Raw genomic sequence first — 15,242 nt, 5'->3', positions numbered from 1 at the left:
TTTTTTTATATATTTTCAGGCAAAAAAAACGGAGTTTTATATTTATTTTTTAAGTTAAAATCTTAAGCTTTTATTCCATAAAAATAGATTGGAAATAGGTTGAGCAGATCAAAAGCTATGATTTTTTTTAAATAAAAAATATATTCTGCTGAGACCTACAGTGTGTGCCGATGAAAAATGACTGATTTTTTATTTTCAAAAATATATATCCAAAAAAAAGTCTTCTTCTTGGCATTCACGTCCTCACTAGGTCAGAGCCGGCTACTCAGCTTAGTGTTCTTATGAGCACTTCCACAGTTATTAGCTGAGAGCTTTCTTTGCCAATGTTGCCATTTTCTCATTCGTATATCGTGTAACAGGTACGATAGTACTCTGTGCCCAGGGAAGTCAAGGAAATTTCCATTACGAAAAGATCCTGGACCGACCAGGAATCGAACCCAGACACCTTCAGCATGGCTTTGCTTTGTAGCCGCGGACTCTAACCTCTCGGCTAAGGAAGGCCTTGTGACCTAGTTCGGTTGGAAAAAAGTCGATCTGAAAATCACTAAATTTTTTATGAAAAACTTGTTCTTCTCGATTTAAAGCACTTTAAAAATCCATATACTATCCTAAAGTTCATGTAACGTAGAGTAATCATGCCAAATTGAAACCTAGTCCGTGCATTTTTACTATGGTTATATCAGTTTTTGTGATTTTGCATGTTTCGTGACATGAAATCATTGGGGGTCATTTTCTCCCACTTTCCCCTAATATAAAACATCTTCTTTTATATAGAAGAATAATCTTTGAAAATTTCAGCCCAATCGGAACTTCCTTTAGAAAGATTCTCGCAAACTGACTCTTAAAAGCAATACTCATTTTTTTCCTAGAAGAATTTGAAAACTCTAAAATAATATCTGCAAGAGTAATTTCTTTAGGAATCGTAACATAAAACCATGAGGTATTCCTTGCAAATTTTTTTGGATGCCAATTGAAGTTATGAAGTTATTACTGAAGGAAACATAAATATCATTTATCCTTAATATTTTCTTAGGTTGGTTCTGGTCTTTCACTGACTAGGGAAATCTGTCTTCTTTCTACTGTATGTCGAATATAATATTTCAGTAGTCGCGCTGTAGTATTTTGTACAACACAGGTGAAAAAACCTCGCTTTGCGTACACAAGATCAGCGTAATGCTTCTGGCGGTGGTCAACCGCGCGACGACTGAAAGGTTAAAAAACTTGTTTCTCGTTATCATTATTAATGGTACTATTTATACGTCATTTGTGTAGCGTATCAATACTCTCTACGGAAGGCACAAATTTGATCAATAATAGTTCTAGACAAGTCATTCAAGGTCACTTTACCATAACAAGAATGATTATACGCCTTACTTTTCTGATACTTTTTTTGGATAAAAGTAAAATTCTTACACTTTCAGTATATTTTGTCTATTATACGATAATGGCATGTTGTGACCAGTGACCAGCAGTATTTCCGGATACAATTGTTACATTATTAATAATCAATGTATCAATTTCATCAGCCCACGCAGACAAGCCCCCAACTCCGGTTATTCATAATCATGCCTTGGTTCGAGGCACGCAGCGTTTTCGACTCGCTCCGACCGGTGTATCTCGCCACTAAGATCTTTCTCGTGCACTTTGAAACGTTGGATTTCGGGCAGCAAACCGTCCAACAAACACTGCTAGACCAACTCCGTTACATCGTAGCCATTCTGCTGGACATCGCCGTAGTTTACCGATGCATTACGGTCAACACTCCGTACCTCTATCTGACCGATTCCGTTCTGCTCAACGTCGGATGTTACACGACCCTGGTATTTCTCGCTTTACTATCCTCGTCCATACCGGTGTGGAACCGTCACAAAGCAGTTGAAATACTCGAAGTTTACAAAAACATCGACGAATGCGATCGGATCCTACGGTCGTTGGGAGTCGTCATCGATCACCGGAAGCAGCGCATGTTCAGTACGCTGTATGTCGTTGGTTGGATAGGCGTTCCGATCATCATCACGTTGAATGCTTTTCGGGCTCGGTTCGACTCGGCATGGACCAATGTGAGTTCGGCAGTAGAGATGGTCGGGTCTCGGGTTTTCAAACCCGAAACCCGACCCGAACCCGAACCCGACGGGTTCGGGTCGGGTTCGGGTTTGAAAGTTTTTATTTTTTCGGGTTCGGGTTCGGTTCGGGTTTGAACGCTAAAAAAATATCGGGTACGGGTCGGGTTCGGGCTTGAAAAAAGTCGGGTTTAGTCGGGTTTGGGTCGGGTTTGGTGAGAAATACTCACAAAGTAACAACCCAAAAGCAGCTCTAAGTATCAGAAACGATGAATTTATCATCTTTTCAAACTCGGGTTCTATTCGGGTTTTTCATAGAAAATATGTTCGGGTTTCGGGTCGGGTTCGGGTTTGAACAGCGGAAATTTTTCGGGTTCGGGTCGGGTCCGGGTTTGCTTTTCAATTTTTGTCTCGGGTTCGGGTCGGGTCCGGGTTTGAAGAAATAAAATAAGTCGGGTACGGGTCGGGTTCGGGTTTGAAAAATGTGAAACCCGACCATCTCTATTCGGCAGCACCCGACGTGATGATCGCTATAGGTATACTGAGGACATCCTCCTGCTACAGTTTGTTCATCTGTTATTCGACCTTAACGCTAATGTCGATCAATCAACGCTTCAGCTGTGTTCAGCAATGTACCATGTAAGAATTTTGAAATATATTCAGACGATTCACGTCTCTCCAGTTATGTCTATTGTATTTACAGGACGGTTTTGGAAGTACCCAAGAGTTCACAAGGCGCAGTTAGTTGTGCGGCGATTCGTCGGATCGCTAGCGCCCACGATCGACTAAGCGACTGCATAGAACTGTTGAACAACTGCTATTCAATACACATATTCTATACTGTGACAATGTCCGTATTCTTCACGATTCTTGTTGTGTTCCAGTTGATCCACGCTTATGCTACGGAGGCAAATGAGTCCATGCTGGGGGTGGCTAAGAACAACATCGTGTATGATCAGTTCCACATCTTGGTGTTTATTGTGATGGTAGTGTATACCAGTCTTGTTGGACGAAATGTAGGATACTCTATGCTAGAGGTTTTATTCATTATTCATGTTTATCTATTGAATTCCAGTGCCATCGAATAAGTGTGATGATTCACAAATCCATTAGCTACGGTTCTTTTGATAAACGGGTCCTTAAAGAGTTACGATGTTTCTCTCAGCAACTTCAACATCATGCACCGAAAATCAACTGCGGTGTGTTGGATTTTGACTGGATGCTGTTCTACTCGGTTTGATATTTGATAATGTGGCATGTTTGAAATTGTATGCAAATGTTATTTATTTCAGGTTGCCGGGACGTTCACAACCTATTTGATTATTCTGCTTCAGTTTGATGTTGGAAACTTGGGATTTCATCGTCTACATAAATCGTAAAGTTCGTTATTTAAGCATCTATGTGTTATAAAAAAATCCTGAATAAATAATCTAATAACATTTAATCAATCACAAGCTTTCCTTAGCCGAGTGGTTAGACACCACGGCTACAAAGCAAAGCAATGCTGAAGGTGTCTGGATTCGCTTCCCGGTGGGTCCAGGATCTTTTCGTAATGGATTTTTCCTTGACTTCCCTGGGCGTAAAGTACGATCGTACCTGCCACATGATATACGAATGCAAAAATGGCAACTTTGGCAAAGAAAGCTCTCAGTTAATAACTGAGAAAGTGCTCATAAGAACACTAAGCTGAGAAGCAGGCTCTGTCCCAGTGAGGACATGAATGCCAAGAAGAAGAAGGAGAAGAAGAAACTATTGAAAATCTTCATCCTTATTCTGTAAGATGGAAAGACTTGGAAACATTGTCAGCATTAGGGTCATTTTTGAAAAAAATTACATAGGCTAGCATAGACAATGTTTTTCTAAAGAATTTTCAAGCGAAATCATTTAAGGAATTTGCAAATGAGTAGTTCTCGAAGACATAGTATAGAGAAAATTACGGATGTTTGCACAGTTAATTTATGATCAAGTTGTGGGCAATTCCTGCCTAAGGAATCTTGCTGTTATAAGGTTTTGACGTTTTGAAGTTTACATGTACACAACGAAACACGTGTCATATGTACAAATTGAAATTGAAACTGCGAAAAGAAACCACGTGCTCCGGTGGGGATCGAACCAACGATTCCCTATTCGCTAGATGGGCGCTTCAACCTACAAGCTGCGGAGCCCCTTGATAGACCCTGATGCTCAAAGGCGAGCTGATCTCGATTACCCCAAAGCACATGGGATCCTCATTTCGCAGTCTAAACTTCGTTCGGATATATGTGATGTATATTTGACACATGCATCGTCGTGTACATGTATACATAAAAGCGGAGCTCCAGACATGCCTTCAGCAATTCCTGCAGGATCTGACAGAAAGACCACCTCCTCGAGTAACACAGATGTTTTATCAGATGAATTATCAACTGATATATGACTAGATATGGTCATATAGCAGTTAATCTGCCTCTATTATAACATGTGTTTCCAGGGATGCCTACAGAGAATCTCACAAGGATTTCACTACAGATTTAGCAAGGAATTCCTGCGGGGATGCCTCCAGTGCTTCCATCCTCTAGTAAAATGTTTGCTGGGATTCCTCCAGCAATTTCTCCATAAATTCCTCCAGCAATTTCCCCAAGGATGCCTCCAGAACTTTTCCTGGAATTCTCCCAGGGCTTCCTCCCGAAATTCCTTCAGAGATTTCTCCTGATATTTCTTTGGAAAACCATCCAAAAATTGTTCCAGAAACTCATAAAGGAAAATCTCTATAGGGATTCATGCAGAGATGTCTCCAAGGCTTTCTCCATAAACTCCTTCAGGGGTTACAATAGGATAGTCTCTTCAAGAATTTATCGAGATATTTCTCCAGTGATTTATCCAAAAACTGCTCCATGGTTTCCTAAAAAGATACATGCAAGGATACCCTAAGGTAATGTGTTCGAGATTCCTCTAAGAATTATTCCGGAGATTTCTTTAAGAATTTCTCCAGGAATCTCTCTAGGGTTTCTACCAAGATTTTTTTACAGAGATTCCAGCAGAAATTCTTACAAGGGTTCAAGAGTTTCCTCCACGAATTCTTCTAGAAATACTTTCCCGAATACCTAGGAATTTCTTCGCTACAAGAATGTTTTCAGAAATTACTATAGACATTTTTCCATAACTTAAATTACCGCCGTGCGGGGTGACATTGGGCCTAGGGGGTAACATTGGCCGTCTCTTTCGATGCATCTTATGATTAGTAGGAACGTCAAAAAACTAATCTATGACCATCTATTGGCTATTTATAAAGTATTCTTTAAGTTTGACACAATGTTTTCATTGTTCTGGCATTAGCTTGGGGTTTATTCACAAATTTCATAACGCTAAAAATGGCCATTTTTGACACCCTCCCACCCCCTCGTAACGCATTTTGTATGACCATTTTCCAAATTTTGTATGAGCTGTAACATCTCTAAGACACCCACCCACCCCCTTTAGCGTTATGAAATTTGTGAATCGGCCCTTGCTGTAAAAATATTGGCCCAAAGTCACCCTTATGGACCAATGTCACCCCGCCTTACGGTACCTAAAGAATAACTTCTAACTTATAATTTCTACTGAAAATTCTTAACGGATTCCTTCAAAAAAAGACCCAGGAAGTTCGCCAGAAAAATCTCTAACGGAATTTCTCTATGGATTCCTCCAGCAAAATCTCTACAGAAATTCTTACAGGGTTTCCTCCAAAGATTCCTCCAGTGATCCCTCCAATGATTTCTGCAGCAAGTTACTCAGGTGATATTTTAGAGATCCTTTCAGCAATGTACCCAGGTAACCCTTCATTGATTCCTTCAGAAATTTTCCCTACTAATCCTTCATAGATTCCGAAAGAATTTCTTCAAAGACTTCTCCAGAGATTCCTCCAGTAAAATCTGCAGGTATTTATCCAGAGATTCAGCAATTTCTTCAGAAATTTCTCCAAGCAATAATCCACAAAAATCTACATGGTTTCCTCCAAAACATATTCCAAGGATTTCTTCAGGAATAATTCCTCCAAATATTTCCTCGACTATCCCTCCAGAGTGTCCTTTAAGCAACTCCCGGGTATTTAGCCAAGGATTCTTTAAGGGATTCGCTCAGACTATAAAAAAAAGACATACACGTTGATGCTTCCAGTGGACAGCTATCTCCTTAGAAAGATGCGCCACATTAGACAACGGACTAGCACACCCAATGGTACAGATGAAATACGTTCGTGACTAGAAGTGTTCCGGACTGATTCCGCTCCTTGGATCGATGCTCCATGAAATCCAACTAGAATTTCTCAATATTTTTTTCGGGAGGTTCCACCAGGATTTTTTTCCAAAAATATCTCCAGAAAAACGTTCCTGTAAAATTTTCTGGGCACGAAAATTCGAAAAGAAATTCTAAGGGTAATTTCTGATGAAATTCCTAGCGAAAATTCTAAGGGATGGTCAAAAAAGCGTGACATAATTTGTGTGTAGTTTTCCGACCCCATTTTTCTCCCTTGTCACACTGTTTTTCTAAGGCATCACACATTTTTTAAGGCTTGTCACGCACAGCGTGACCCCCTTCACCAAAGTCTCATAACAAATCTTCTGAGAGATTCCGAGGGAATCCTTGGAGGATAACCAGGAAAAGTCCTTGGAGTAACTCATGTAGCGATTTTCCTGGAGATATCTTTGAAAGAATTCCTGGGTTGTCTCCAGGATCTTGAGCAATGCCTTGATAAATTCGTGAAGTAATTTCTTGTAGAATCCCTACAAAAAATACTGGTCGAATCTCTGGAGATATCCGTACAAGTATCCTTGAAAGAACTTCTGAAAAAAAATCCATGAATAAATATCTGGAGTAATCCTTGAAGAGATTGTCCTAGCGTAACTCCTGGAGGAATTCCTTGAGAAATCCATGAAGACATCTCTGCCAAAGATTTTTCCTAATTGCTGGAGGCATCGCAGTAAACATTTTACTGGAGAAATCTATGTAAGAATCAATCAATTCAATTCCTGCTGGAACTCCTTGAGAAACTCCTCGTGAAATCTGTAGAGGAATCCCTTAGAGATTTTCTTGCAGAAATCACTGGAATAATCCATGGGGGAAGCCCTGGAGAAAATCCTGGCAGATCTCCAAGGATTTCAGGAATTCTTCCAGATATTTCTTCAGTCATTCCTTCAGAGATTCTGCATGAATTCTTCAAGCGATTTCTCCTGATATTCCTTCAGAGATTCCTCCAGTAATTCTTCCAGAGGCTCCACCGAGAATACTTAAGGCGGCATCCACAAATTACGTATCGCTCGAAAGGGGGGGGGGGAGGCTTGAGCGTCATGACTCATACAAGTTTTTAAAAATTTCCATACAAAAAGTGTTACGGAGGGGGGGGGGTCAAAATTGTCCAATATTAGCGTTACGTAATAAATGGATGCTGCCTAATTGCTGAAACTATTCCGACTTCTAGTCGAGTCTAGTGCACGACACTGAAGACGGCCTTACAGTTGAGGTCGAAATACGCGTATCTGTCAAAGGATACAAACTCTAGTGGAATTAAATGTTATAGTACTAAATTCGGTTTTTTCATCTACTTATAGGTATTCTACTAAACAGCTCGAAGATTTATTATCATATGCAAGATGTTTCAAATTAATATTTGGTAATATTGTTGAATGTAATCCTAGAAGAATCTATTGAAGAATTCTCGAATGAATTCCTAGTAGAATTATTCAAAGGAATTGAAGAATTCTTAAACAAATTTTTTGATGGTATGAGCTCTAAAATGTCTGAAAATCCATCGTTTAATCTCCACCATTTTCCTGATTTTCTGTAGAGTTAAAAGATATATTCTTAGAAACATTTCTTAATGATCATCAAGAGTATTTTGACAAGCTCAGAACGTTGCTTGCTTCCAGGTGGAATCTAAGAGTAGAAGAAAAAAAAAGAAGAAAACATCTGAGGAAGAAGTTTCTGTAGGAAATCACGAAAATTGCAAAATAATATAATCACATCGAACAAAATTCGTGTCAGCTTTGATTATATCTGGTCGCGGTTGAACACTGATCTTATTTAAAAATCGTGTGCTCAGGCTGTTCTTTTGCAACTTTTATTCGTAGCTTTCACATAATATTCTACGATGATTATGAATGTGCACCACTACACTTTAAACTACTCCCGAACAAAATTCAAATTCACCAAGTCGAACTGTAGCAGAATGACCAGATAGGTCGCAAACGATCCAGCGATCTGCAAATAAAAAGTATCGTTAAGCTTCTCACTGCTTCCATTCTTAACCCTGTCGAAACACACCGAGTAGAGAAGTGTCCAGTCGAAATCAAACAACCCGCAACTGATCTTCGGTGCGTTATGTTCTAACTGTTGCGAAAATCGTCCAAGTTCGTTGAATATCTGCTTATCGTACGATCGGTAGCATATTGCTTTGTGTATTGCGTGCGCCATTCGTTTGCACTGGAAAAAAATCAAACTAAGAACTGTTTCTTCCAAGATTAGGTTGATCTTGCAAACGCCTACATTCCTGCTGACAAGGCTCGTGCTGAGGAGCATCTTTGCCAGCATCAGCACGTAGAACAGATCGTACAGCATATTTCTCCAAGCTATTTGCATCGTGACTTCGCTCACATTGGAGGCATAGGCGTGGATCAGTCCAAAAACGACGAAAACCGAAAACGATGAAGACGCGATCACGCCATACATGGTGTGGACCGAGTAGCAGTCGTTGAACATCCGAATCGTATCGCTGAGTTGATCGTGAACGGCGGCGATTCGACGAATCGTTTGGCAAATTCGCTTGGAACTGCCTGAGGTTGGAAGAGCGGTAGTTGCTAGGAATGCCCTGGAATTGTAAGAGAAAAGGATCAGATGACGAAATAATAACGTATGATCTTTAGCTTACTGAAGTTTAGCAAGCCGTCCGTTGATCGAAAAGAGCGTCAAACTGGTGTAGCAAACAAACAAACTGAAATTGGTGGAGATTCTGAATATGGCCACAACGATGATCGCTTCGAAGTCATCAGTTCTATCCGGATCGAAAACCTTGTTACGCCGGACGGACACAGCATTCAACGTAATAATCACTGAAAAGCACATCCAAACGCCAGTCGACAGCGTACTGGCAAAGTGATGCCGCCGATGATCAACGGGAATCCCGAGTTTTTCCAGCTTCCGATCGCAGTCGTTGATGCTAGCGCAGAGTTGGAAAATCTCTTTGGATTTGCAGTGATTCCACAGTGACAGAGTGTACGTCAACGTAGCGAGCAGCATCAGGCTCAAGTAGTTCCCGACGTTGAGCAGAACGGACTCGGTGAGATACAAATAGGGAAGATTGGCCGTAAAACTCCGGAAAAGGAAAGAGATATCCAGCAGTAAACTTAAAATGAAACGAAATTGATCGATCAGAGTACGTCCGACGGTTTGCCGCTTGAAGTCCAGAGTTTCGAAATGTACATGAAAGAGCTTCGTAGCCAAGTAGACCGGACGGAATGAGTCGAAGAAGTTGTACGCTTGGAACCATTTCATGGTGATGAATGGTTGGAATTCATGCTCGCGACGAGGTCAGTCGGGTCAAATTGTCGTCGTCGTAAAGTTCATGTTATCGATTATTTGTAATTAGTGATTGAGTAGCGAGAATCATGCGAGTTATTACGTCCAGGAGTCATCAAACAGATGTTAAATGCTATGAATATTATGTCGTTTGGTCTCAGCATTGCAGCCGTAATTGATCTGTATAGTTTTTTACTATTATTTTTATTTGCTTTATTATAGTTACTTTTCGCCCTTGACGTGTTCGACACTACTGTCTGTAATTGCTTACAAAGGGTAAAAGTTTGAAAAAACTTTTAAATATTTTAATTTTCCAGAAATGTTCACAGTAATTGCAGAAATTATTGCAGCTACTTCTCAAGTGATGCGTTAAAAAGTTTCTCCTGAATTTTCTCCAGAATTTCAGTAATTTTCACAGAAATTGCACCAAAGCTTTCCTCAATGTTTGTATTAGAATTTCATAAATAAATTTTTCTAGCTATACCGTCAGTGCTGCTTCCGGTAATACTTTGATGGATATCTCGTATTTTTTTCTCGGGGAGATCTTTCAAAGATTTTCTCCAGGCTAAAACAATCAGCAAAGGTTTGCTACAAAGTTTTAGAATAAATCCCAGACTATCATAAATCCCAGACTATAACTTTTTGAGTTAATTTGTATATTTCATTTCTTTTAGTCTAATATGCATGCATAAAGTAAGCCGAATCAATCCGTAGCAGCTGTCAAATCAACTTTGTTATTATAAAAAAGTTCCATCATGTTACAAACTAGTTCGCAATAATATCTGTATAGCTTTTTACGTGCACTAATGACTACTTCAAGCAGGCTCACTTTCAGGTAGGGATCGGTCGGTTTGACGTTTGGCTTAGCTCCGCTCAATAGGCTTTTTCACAAGATGTTTCAAATTAGCTGATCGGAAAGTTCTGTGACAGTTCTTCTATGGAAACGACAGCTTCGCATTTTCATCGGGCCTCCGCCGATGTAAACAAATGCATAGACGGAGCTGTCACATGGAAAGGCCTATACAAAACAACCCAAGCCAAACATCAAATCAACCGATCCCTGCCAGAAAGCGAGCCTGTTTGCGGCAGCCATGTTCGCTGTTAAAAAGCTGGTTACACTCCCATTGCATGTCATTTACGACATCTTATACGTGAAACCTTGCACATATCCAGGTTTTTAAAAGCGCTAATGGCAGCCGCAAACTGGCTAGATTTCTGGTAGGGACATGTCGATTTGACGTTTGGCTAGAATCGTTTTCTATTGAACGGACCCAAGCTAAACGTAAAATCGTTGAATCCCTACCAGAAAGCGAATCTGTTTTCGACAGCCATTGGTGCTTGTAAAAAGCTGGATAAGCATCGCACACGGATAAGGACTGCTCTGAGCAGGCTATATGCATCGAGCAAACTCAGAGCAGCTCACATAACATAACATACATCGCATAACGTAAAAAGTGATTTTGCTGTACGTACATTCTGATTAACTACGATTCGTTTAGAGACTTTCCATTAAATCATACGAAAATTCCTCCAAGAGTACCTACATCAATTTTACTAGTTATACTCCTATCTATTTCCTCGAAGTCTATTAAGAATTTTCTTGGATTTGCTTTAGGAATTCCTCCTGGCATCATTTCAGGAGTCTTGCAGAATTTGATTTTAATCGATTGAAGTATTTTAGGACTTAGAGTCTATTTCGACCCATTTCCAAATTCAAACCTTTTTATCTCTTTAACCTTTTATCTTTTGATTTGGGTTATTCAGAAGATTGATGCACATATCCAGTTTCAGAAACCGTCCTGAAGACCCAAGTTTGGTTATCGTGACCATCCGGATCCTGCTACATCTGGAAACTTACGTAGTTATTGAATAGCTTTCAACAGGTGTTCCAGGGATGCCGGCTGATTTTTTTTTCCAGAATTTCTCAAGAAATTTCTTCAAAATTTTCCCATTAAGTGTTCCTATAGACATTTTCTTCAAAGGTATTAACACTTCGTCCAGGAATTCCTCCAGCAGGTGTTTTTCCATGGCTTTTTCGACTAATTTTTCCAGTTATTTCTCTTGAATTCTTATAAAAAGTTCTTATAGGGTATTCTTCAGCAAATGATAGAGATAATTCCATCAATGTCTTAGAATATTCCTGTACTTTTTTTAGTGATTTCGTCCGAGGGTTTTAAAGGATTCCTACTAGATAATATCCAGGATTTCTTTTGGTACTAGTCTATATAAATAAAAATGGATTGGTGTTTGTATGTCACGAAATGGCTTCCGAACGGGTCAACCGATTTGAATGATTATTTTTCTGTTTTGTTCGTCAAGTGTTCCGACGTGTTTGTGTGTATAAAAATCCCAGGATATTCACCGGGAAAGGCGGATAAAACGAGCGTGAACGAAACTGTTATTTTGAATGGGACGATCCTGAGACGAGACTCGCGAAGACGGTCTTCTTTTTCTGTGATTGCTGAGTTTTTTTTCTTATTCCACTGTGTGTTTATACCAATTATGCGCATGCTGTTCAAATCCTCACATGAACTTCTCAGCAAAAAATGATTGAGTTTGCATCACATCGAATCATAGATAGCCGTTTGAGTGAATTTTCATGCCAGCAAATGTAGCGGACATTGGAAATAATTAATCTTCTGCTTAGATTTATCAGTAACTTTGGAAAAAACTGCTCCGCCGACTGAGGTTTTTAATAACAGTTTACTTTGAACACAATACTTTTCATTTTTTCAGCCATAAAAACGGTGGGCTGCATTTGGCGTTTCGCGAGAGGGGAAACTGGGCTGCATATGACGTTGATATTTTTCCTCTTCGCGAGTCTCTCTCAGGGACGATCCATAGCGTTTTTCAACAGCCTACTTGATGGCAAGACGAAGTTTGCCGGGCTCACTAGTTTTCAATAATTATTCTAGAAATTCAACTACTCAATACAAGACATTTAAGAATTGTTTGGAAGATATCTGCTCTTCAAGACCTCATCAAGTATTTTTCAAGAAGTTTCTTCAGAAATTATTTATGATTTCACTAAGAAATACCCTCCATTTTTTCTATAGGAGATTCCTCCAAATTGTCTGAATAATAATCTAGGCCATTCTTTAAAAGAATTCCTGGAGTAATCTTTAGAAGTAATTCTGAACACATTTCCTCAGGGCTACCTTGAGAAATTTAGGGAAGTACTTTTGAAAAAATTCCTGGAAGCCTTCCAGGAATCTTTGGAATAATTCCTAGATATATCCTCAGAAAAAATCGTGTCCTAATTCGTTGGGAAATTATGAACAAAAAATAGGGAGGAAATCCTAAGGATGTCTGTGGCAGAGAAACTGAATAAATTGCAGGAATAATTCCTAGGAAAAATCTTCAAGAAATTTCCACCATTTTTTTCAGTTGTTACTCCAGGAGGTCTTCTGAAGATTTTCACAGAAATTCTTGCAGGACGCAAAAACTTTCGTTTTTGAAAGAATTTCTGGAGTTATTTTTAGCAATTTCCTCAAAGAAATTGCTAATTATCAAATATAAAAACTTCAATTTTCTTTCCCATGTACGCTGATCTTAACCCCTTTTTTACACGATTTTGAACGACTATTTCTTAGTGAAAAAATAGTTTTTAGAAGAAGTCCTTGAACAAAGAATGTTGGAAATTGTTTGAATGTTCGTCGAAAATTAATGGAGTTCTGGAGCTAACATGGGGAATAGAGGGCTATGGACTTGTCTAAGTGAAAAACATTAAAAATTTCCTTAAGAAATTTCTGGAGAAATATCCGGAAACTCTGAGTTTTAGAAAAAAATACTGAATAAAGACCATGGAGGAATTCTTGAGAAACTGGCTTACCCACGGGTGGGGGTCACATTTCAGATTGCAAATGGTTTTGCTATAGCTGTAGGACTTATTGCTTTAGATTTGAGTATTTATCAGTCTAGCAACAATGAACTTAATGATCAAAACTTGGTTACAGTTTGTAAGGAAATTTATATTCTATCTTGAGCTAAAGGGTGTCCACGATGAAATTGCCACACACAAAATTGATTCGCAAAATTCGAGTTTTCATCCGATTGCCAACAAATTTTCAGGGATTGACAAATAACTATTAAACTTCATTTTACCATTTTACTCGTATTTTATTTACAGTCCATACACAAATGCCTGCACCTTGGCCTTAACCCCGGCCATAAGATTCTGCACAACCTGTGAATCAACCGTTTTTTGCATGTAAACCCATACTTTCTTCAGTTCCTCGACTGTCTTCACTACCTTATTGTCCGCATACCACTTCAGCACGTCCTTGGAGTAGTGGTATGAGGCCAAATCCGGCCAGAAGATTGTTGGGACGTTGTGGGCCTTCAGAAGAGGAAGCAGTCGCTTCTGGAGGCACTCTTTCATGTACACCTGTCCGTTCACCGTGTCCTGGGTCACGAAAGGTGCACTCCGCTTCCCGCACGTGCAGATGGCTTGCCAAACCAGGAATTTCTTCGCAAATTTGGACATCTTCTGAGTGCGGACATGCTCCGGAACGCTGAACTTATCCTTGGCCGAGAAAAACAGGTTACCGGGGATCTGTTTGAAGTCGGCCTTCACATATGTTTCGTCGTCCATGATGCAGCATTCAACTTTCGTCAGCATGTTGAGGTACAACTTCCTGGCACAGGTTTTGGCGGACTTGTTCTGCTTCTCGTCGCGTTTAGGGCCCTTTTGTACCTTGAACGTTCGAAGCCCAGCCTTAGTTTTGGCCTTCTGGACAAAACTTCGGCTTAGGTACAGGTTCTTAGCCACATCCCGAACGGAGGCGTTCGGGTTTCGGCTGAAGGCCCCAACTACGCGGTTGTGATTTTTGGTGTTGTACGGAATACTTTTTCCTTCACTTCTGCGCTTCCGATCGGTGGTCAATCGTTCCTCGAACCGCTTAATCACTCGCGACACCGTGGAATTCGCGATTCCCTACGGTTTAGCGATGGAACGATGCGAGAGATCCTTGTTCTCGTGATGAATGCGCAAGATTTTATCACACACGAGCTGTTCTTTCGACTCCATTTCCGTGAGTTTTGATCACAGGACTTTAAAACTTGCACGATGTAAATAATGCGCTATGAACTAAATCCACCCAAATTTTCATTAAATTCTACCCAACGGTTAAAAGTTAGAGCAATTTCATAGTGTGGCAATTTCACCCTTTACCAAACCAAGCACAATAACAAAGACGTCCAGGCAGCAAGATTCATTGCTTGTATCAACAACGTTTAAGGTGAAGATGAATCGAAGCCAAACTTAAAATTTTCAAGAGCACGGATCTGGAGAACCAAACATCCGATTGAGCTGAAAACTTAATCGATTGGTCACCACCAGCTAGTGACCAATCGATTAAGTTTTCAGGTCAATCGGATGTTTGGTTCTCTAGATCCGTGCCCTTGAAAATTTGGACTTTGGCTTCGATTCATCTTCACCTTAAAATATAAAAGTTTCAAGTAATAAAATGTAATAATCAATATCAAGTGACCCGAAAGACAGTAAGTTTACTCAAATAAAAAATGTCTATTCTATTCTAGTAAAACACAATTTTTCAACTTATTGTAAGAGATTCTAATAAACTGATGAACTGAAAATGAAAAATATTGAACTAAATACTACGCATTGCAGGAGAAATGTCGACCCCTGAAAAA

At 39.7% G+C, this 15,242-nt stretch overlaps 3 protein-coding genes across 6 annotated transcripts in view; 2 read left to right on the top strand and 1 right to left on the bottom strand.

Moving 5' to 3' along the window:
- The window catches only part of LOC5577449 (TATA-binding protein-associated factor 172), a 93,277-nt gene that overhangs the window by 41,133 nt on the left and 36,902 nt on the right, over positions 1-15,242 (top strand). The window lies entirely within an intron of this gene.
- LOC5577443 lies at positions 2,549-3,497 on the top strand. Its single transcript, XM_001663320.3, has 4 exons — positions 2,549-2,699; positions 2,764-3,076; positions 3,136-3,294; positions 3,353-3,497. Exons 1-4 carry the CDS (start codon positions 2,584-2,586, stop codon positions 3,437-3,439), a joined length of 675 nt encoding a protein of 224 aa, XP_001663370.3. The 5' UTR covers positions 2,549-2,583; the 3' UTR covers positions 3,440-3,497.
- Positions 7,599-10,514, bottom strand: LOC5577445 (putative gustatory receptor 28b). 3 transcript variants are annotated; one of them, XM_021854448.1, is made up of 3 exons: positions 8,941-10,514; positions 8,337-8,880; positions 7,599-8,273 (listed from the first exon to the last, which is right to left on the bottom strand). In XM_021854448.1, exons 1-3 carry the CDS (start codon positions 9,561-9,563, stop codon positions 8,196-8,198), a joined length of 1,245 nt encoding a protein of 414 aa, XP_021710140.1. In that variant the 5' UTR covers positions 9,564-10,514; the 3' UTR covers positions 7,599-8,195. The 3 variants fall into 3 exon arrangements, with proteins under 3 accessions (XP_021710140.1, XP_021710139.1, XP_021710138.1); XM_021854447.1 differs by having other exon boundaries at positions 7,599-8,495; positions 8,559-8,880; XM_021854446.1 differs by having other exon boundaries at positions 7,599-8,880.

The sequence above is a fragment of the Aedes aegypti genome, chromosome 3 (genome assembly GCF_002204515.2).
Source record: "Aedes aegypti strain LVP_AGWG chromosome 3, AaegL5.0 Primary Assembly, whole genome shotgun sequence".
In the NCBI taxonomy this organism is placed as follows: Eukaryota; Metazoa; Arthropoda; class Insecta; order Diptera; family Culicidae; genus Aedes; species Aedes aegypti.
This window is presented reverse-complemented; position numbering and strand designations above follow the sequence as displayed.

Excerpts from the sequence above, each read along its gene's own strand:
- LOC5577443 (XM_001663320.3), top strand. The coding sequence starts at position 2,584 with ATGATCGCTATAGGTATACTGAGGACATCCTCCTGCTACAGTTTGTTC. Across the intron at positions 3,077-3,135 it reads CCAGTCTTGTTGGACGAAAT|TGCCATCGAATAAGTGTGAT; the intron begins GTAGGATACTCT and ends ATTGAATTCCAG. Across the intron at positions 3,295-3,352 it reads ACTGGATGCTGTTCTACTCG|GTTGCCGGGACGTTCACAAC; the intron begins GTTTGATATTTG and ends TATTTATTTCAG.
- LOC5577445 (XM_021854446.1), bottom strand. The coding sequence starts at position 9,563 with ATGAAATGGTTCCAAGCGTACAACTTCTTCGACTCATTCCGTCCGGTC. Across the intron at positions 8,881-8,940 it reads GGACGGCTTGCTAAACTTCA|GGCATTCCTAGCAACTACCG; the intron begins GTAAGCTAAAGA and ends TTACAATTCCAG.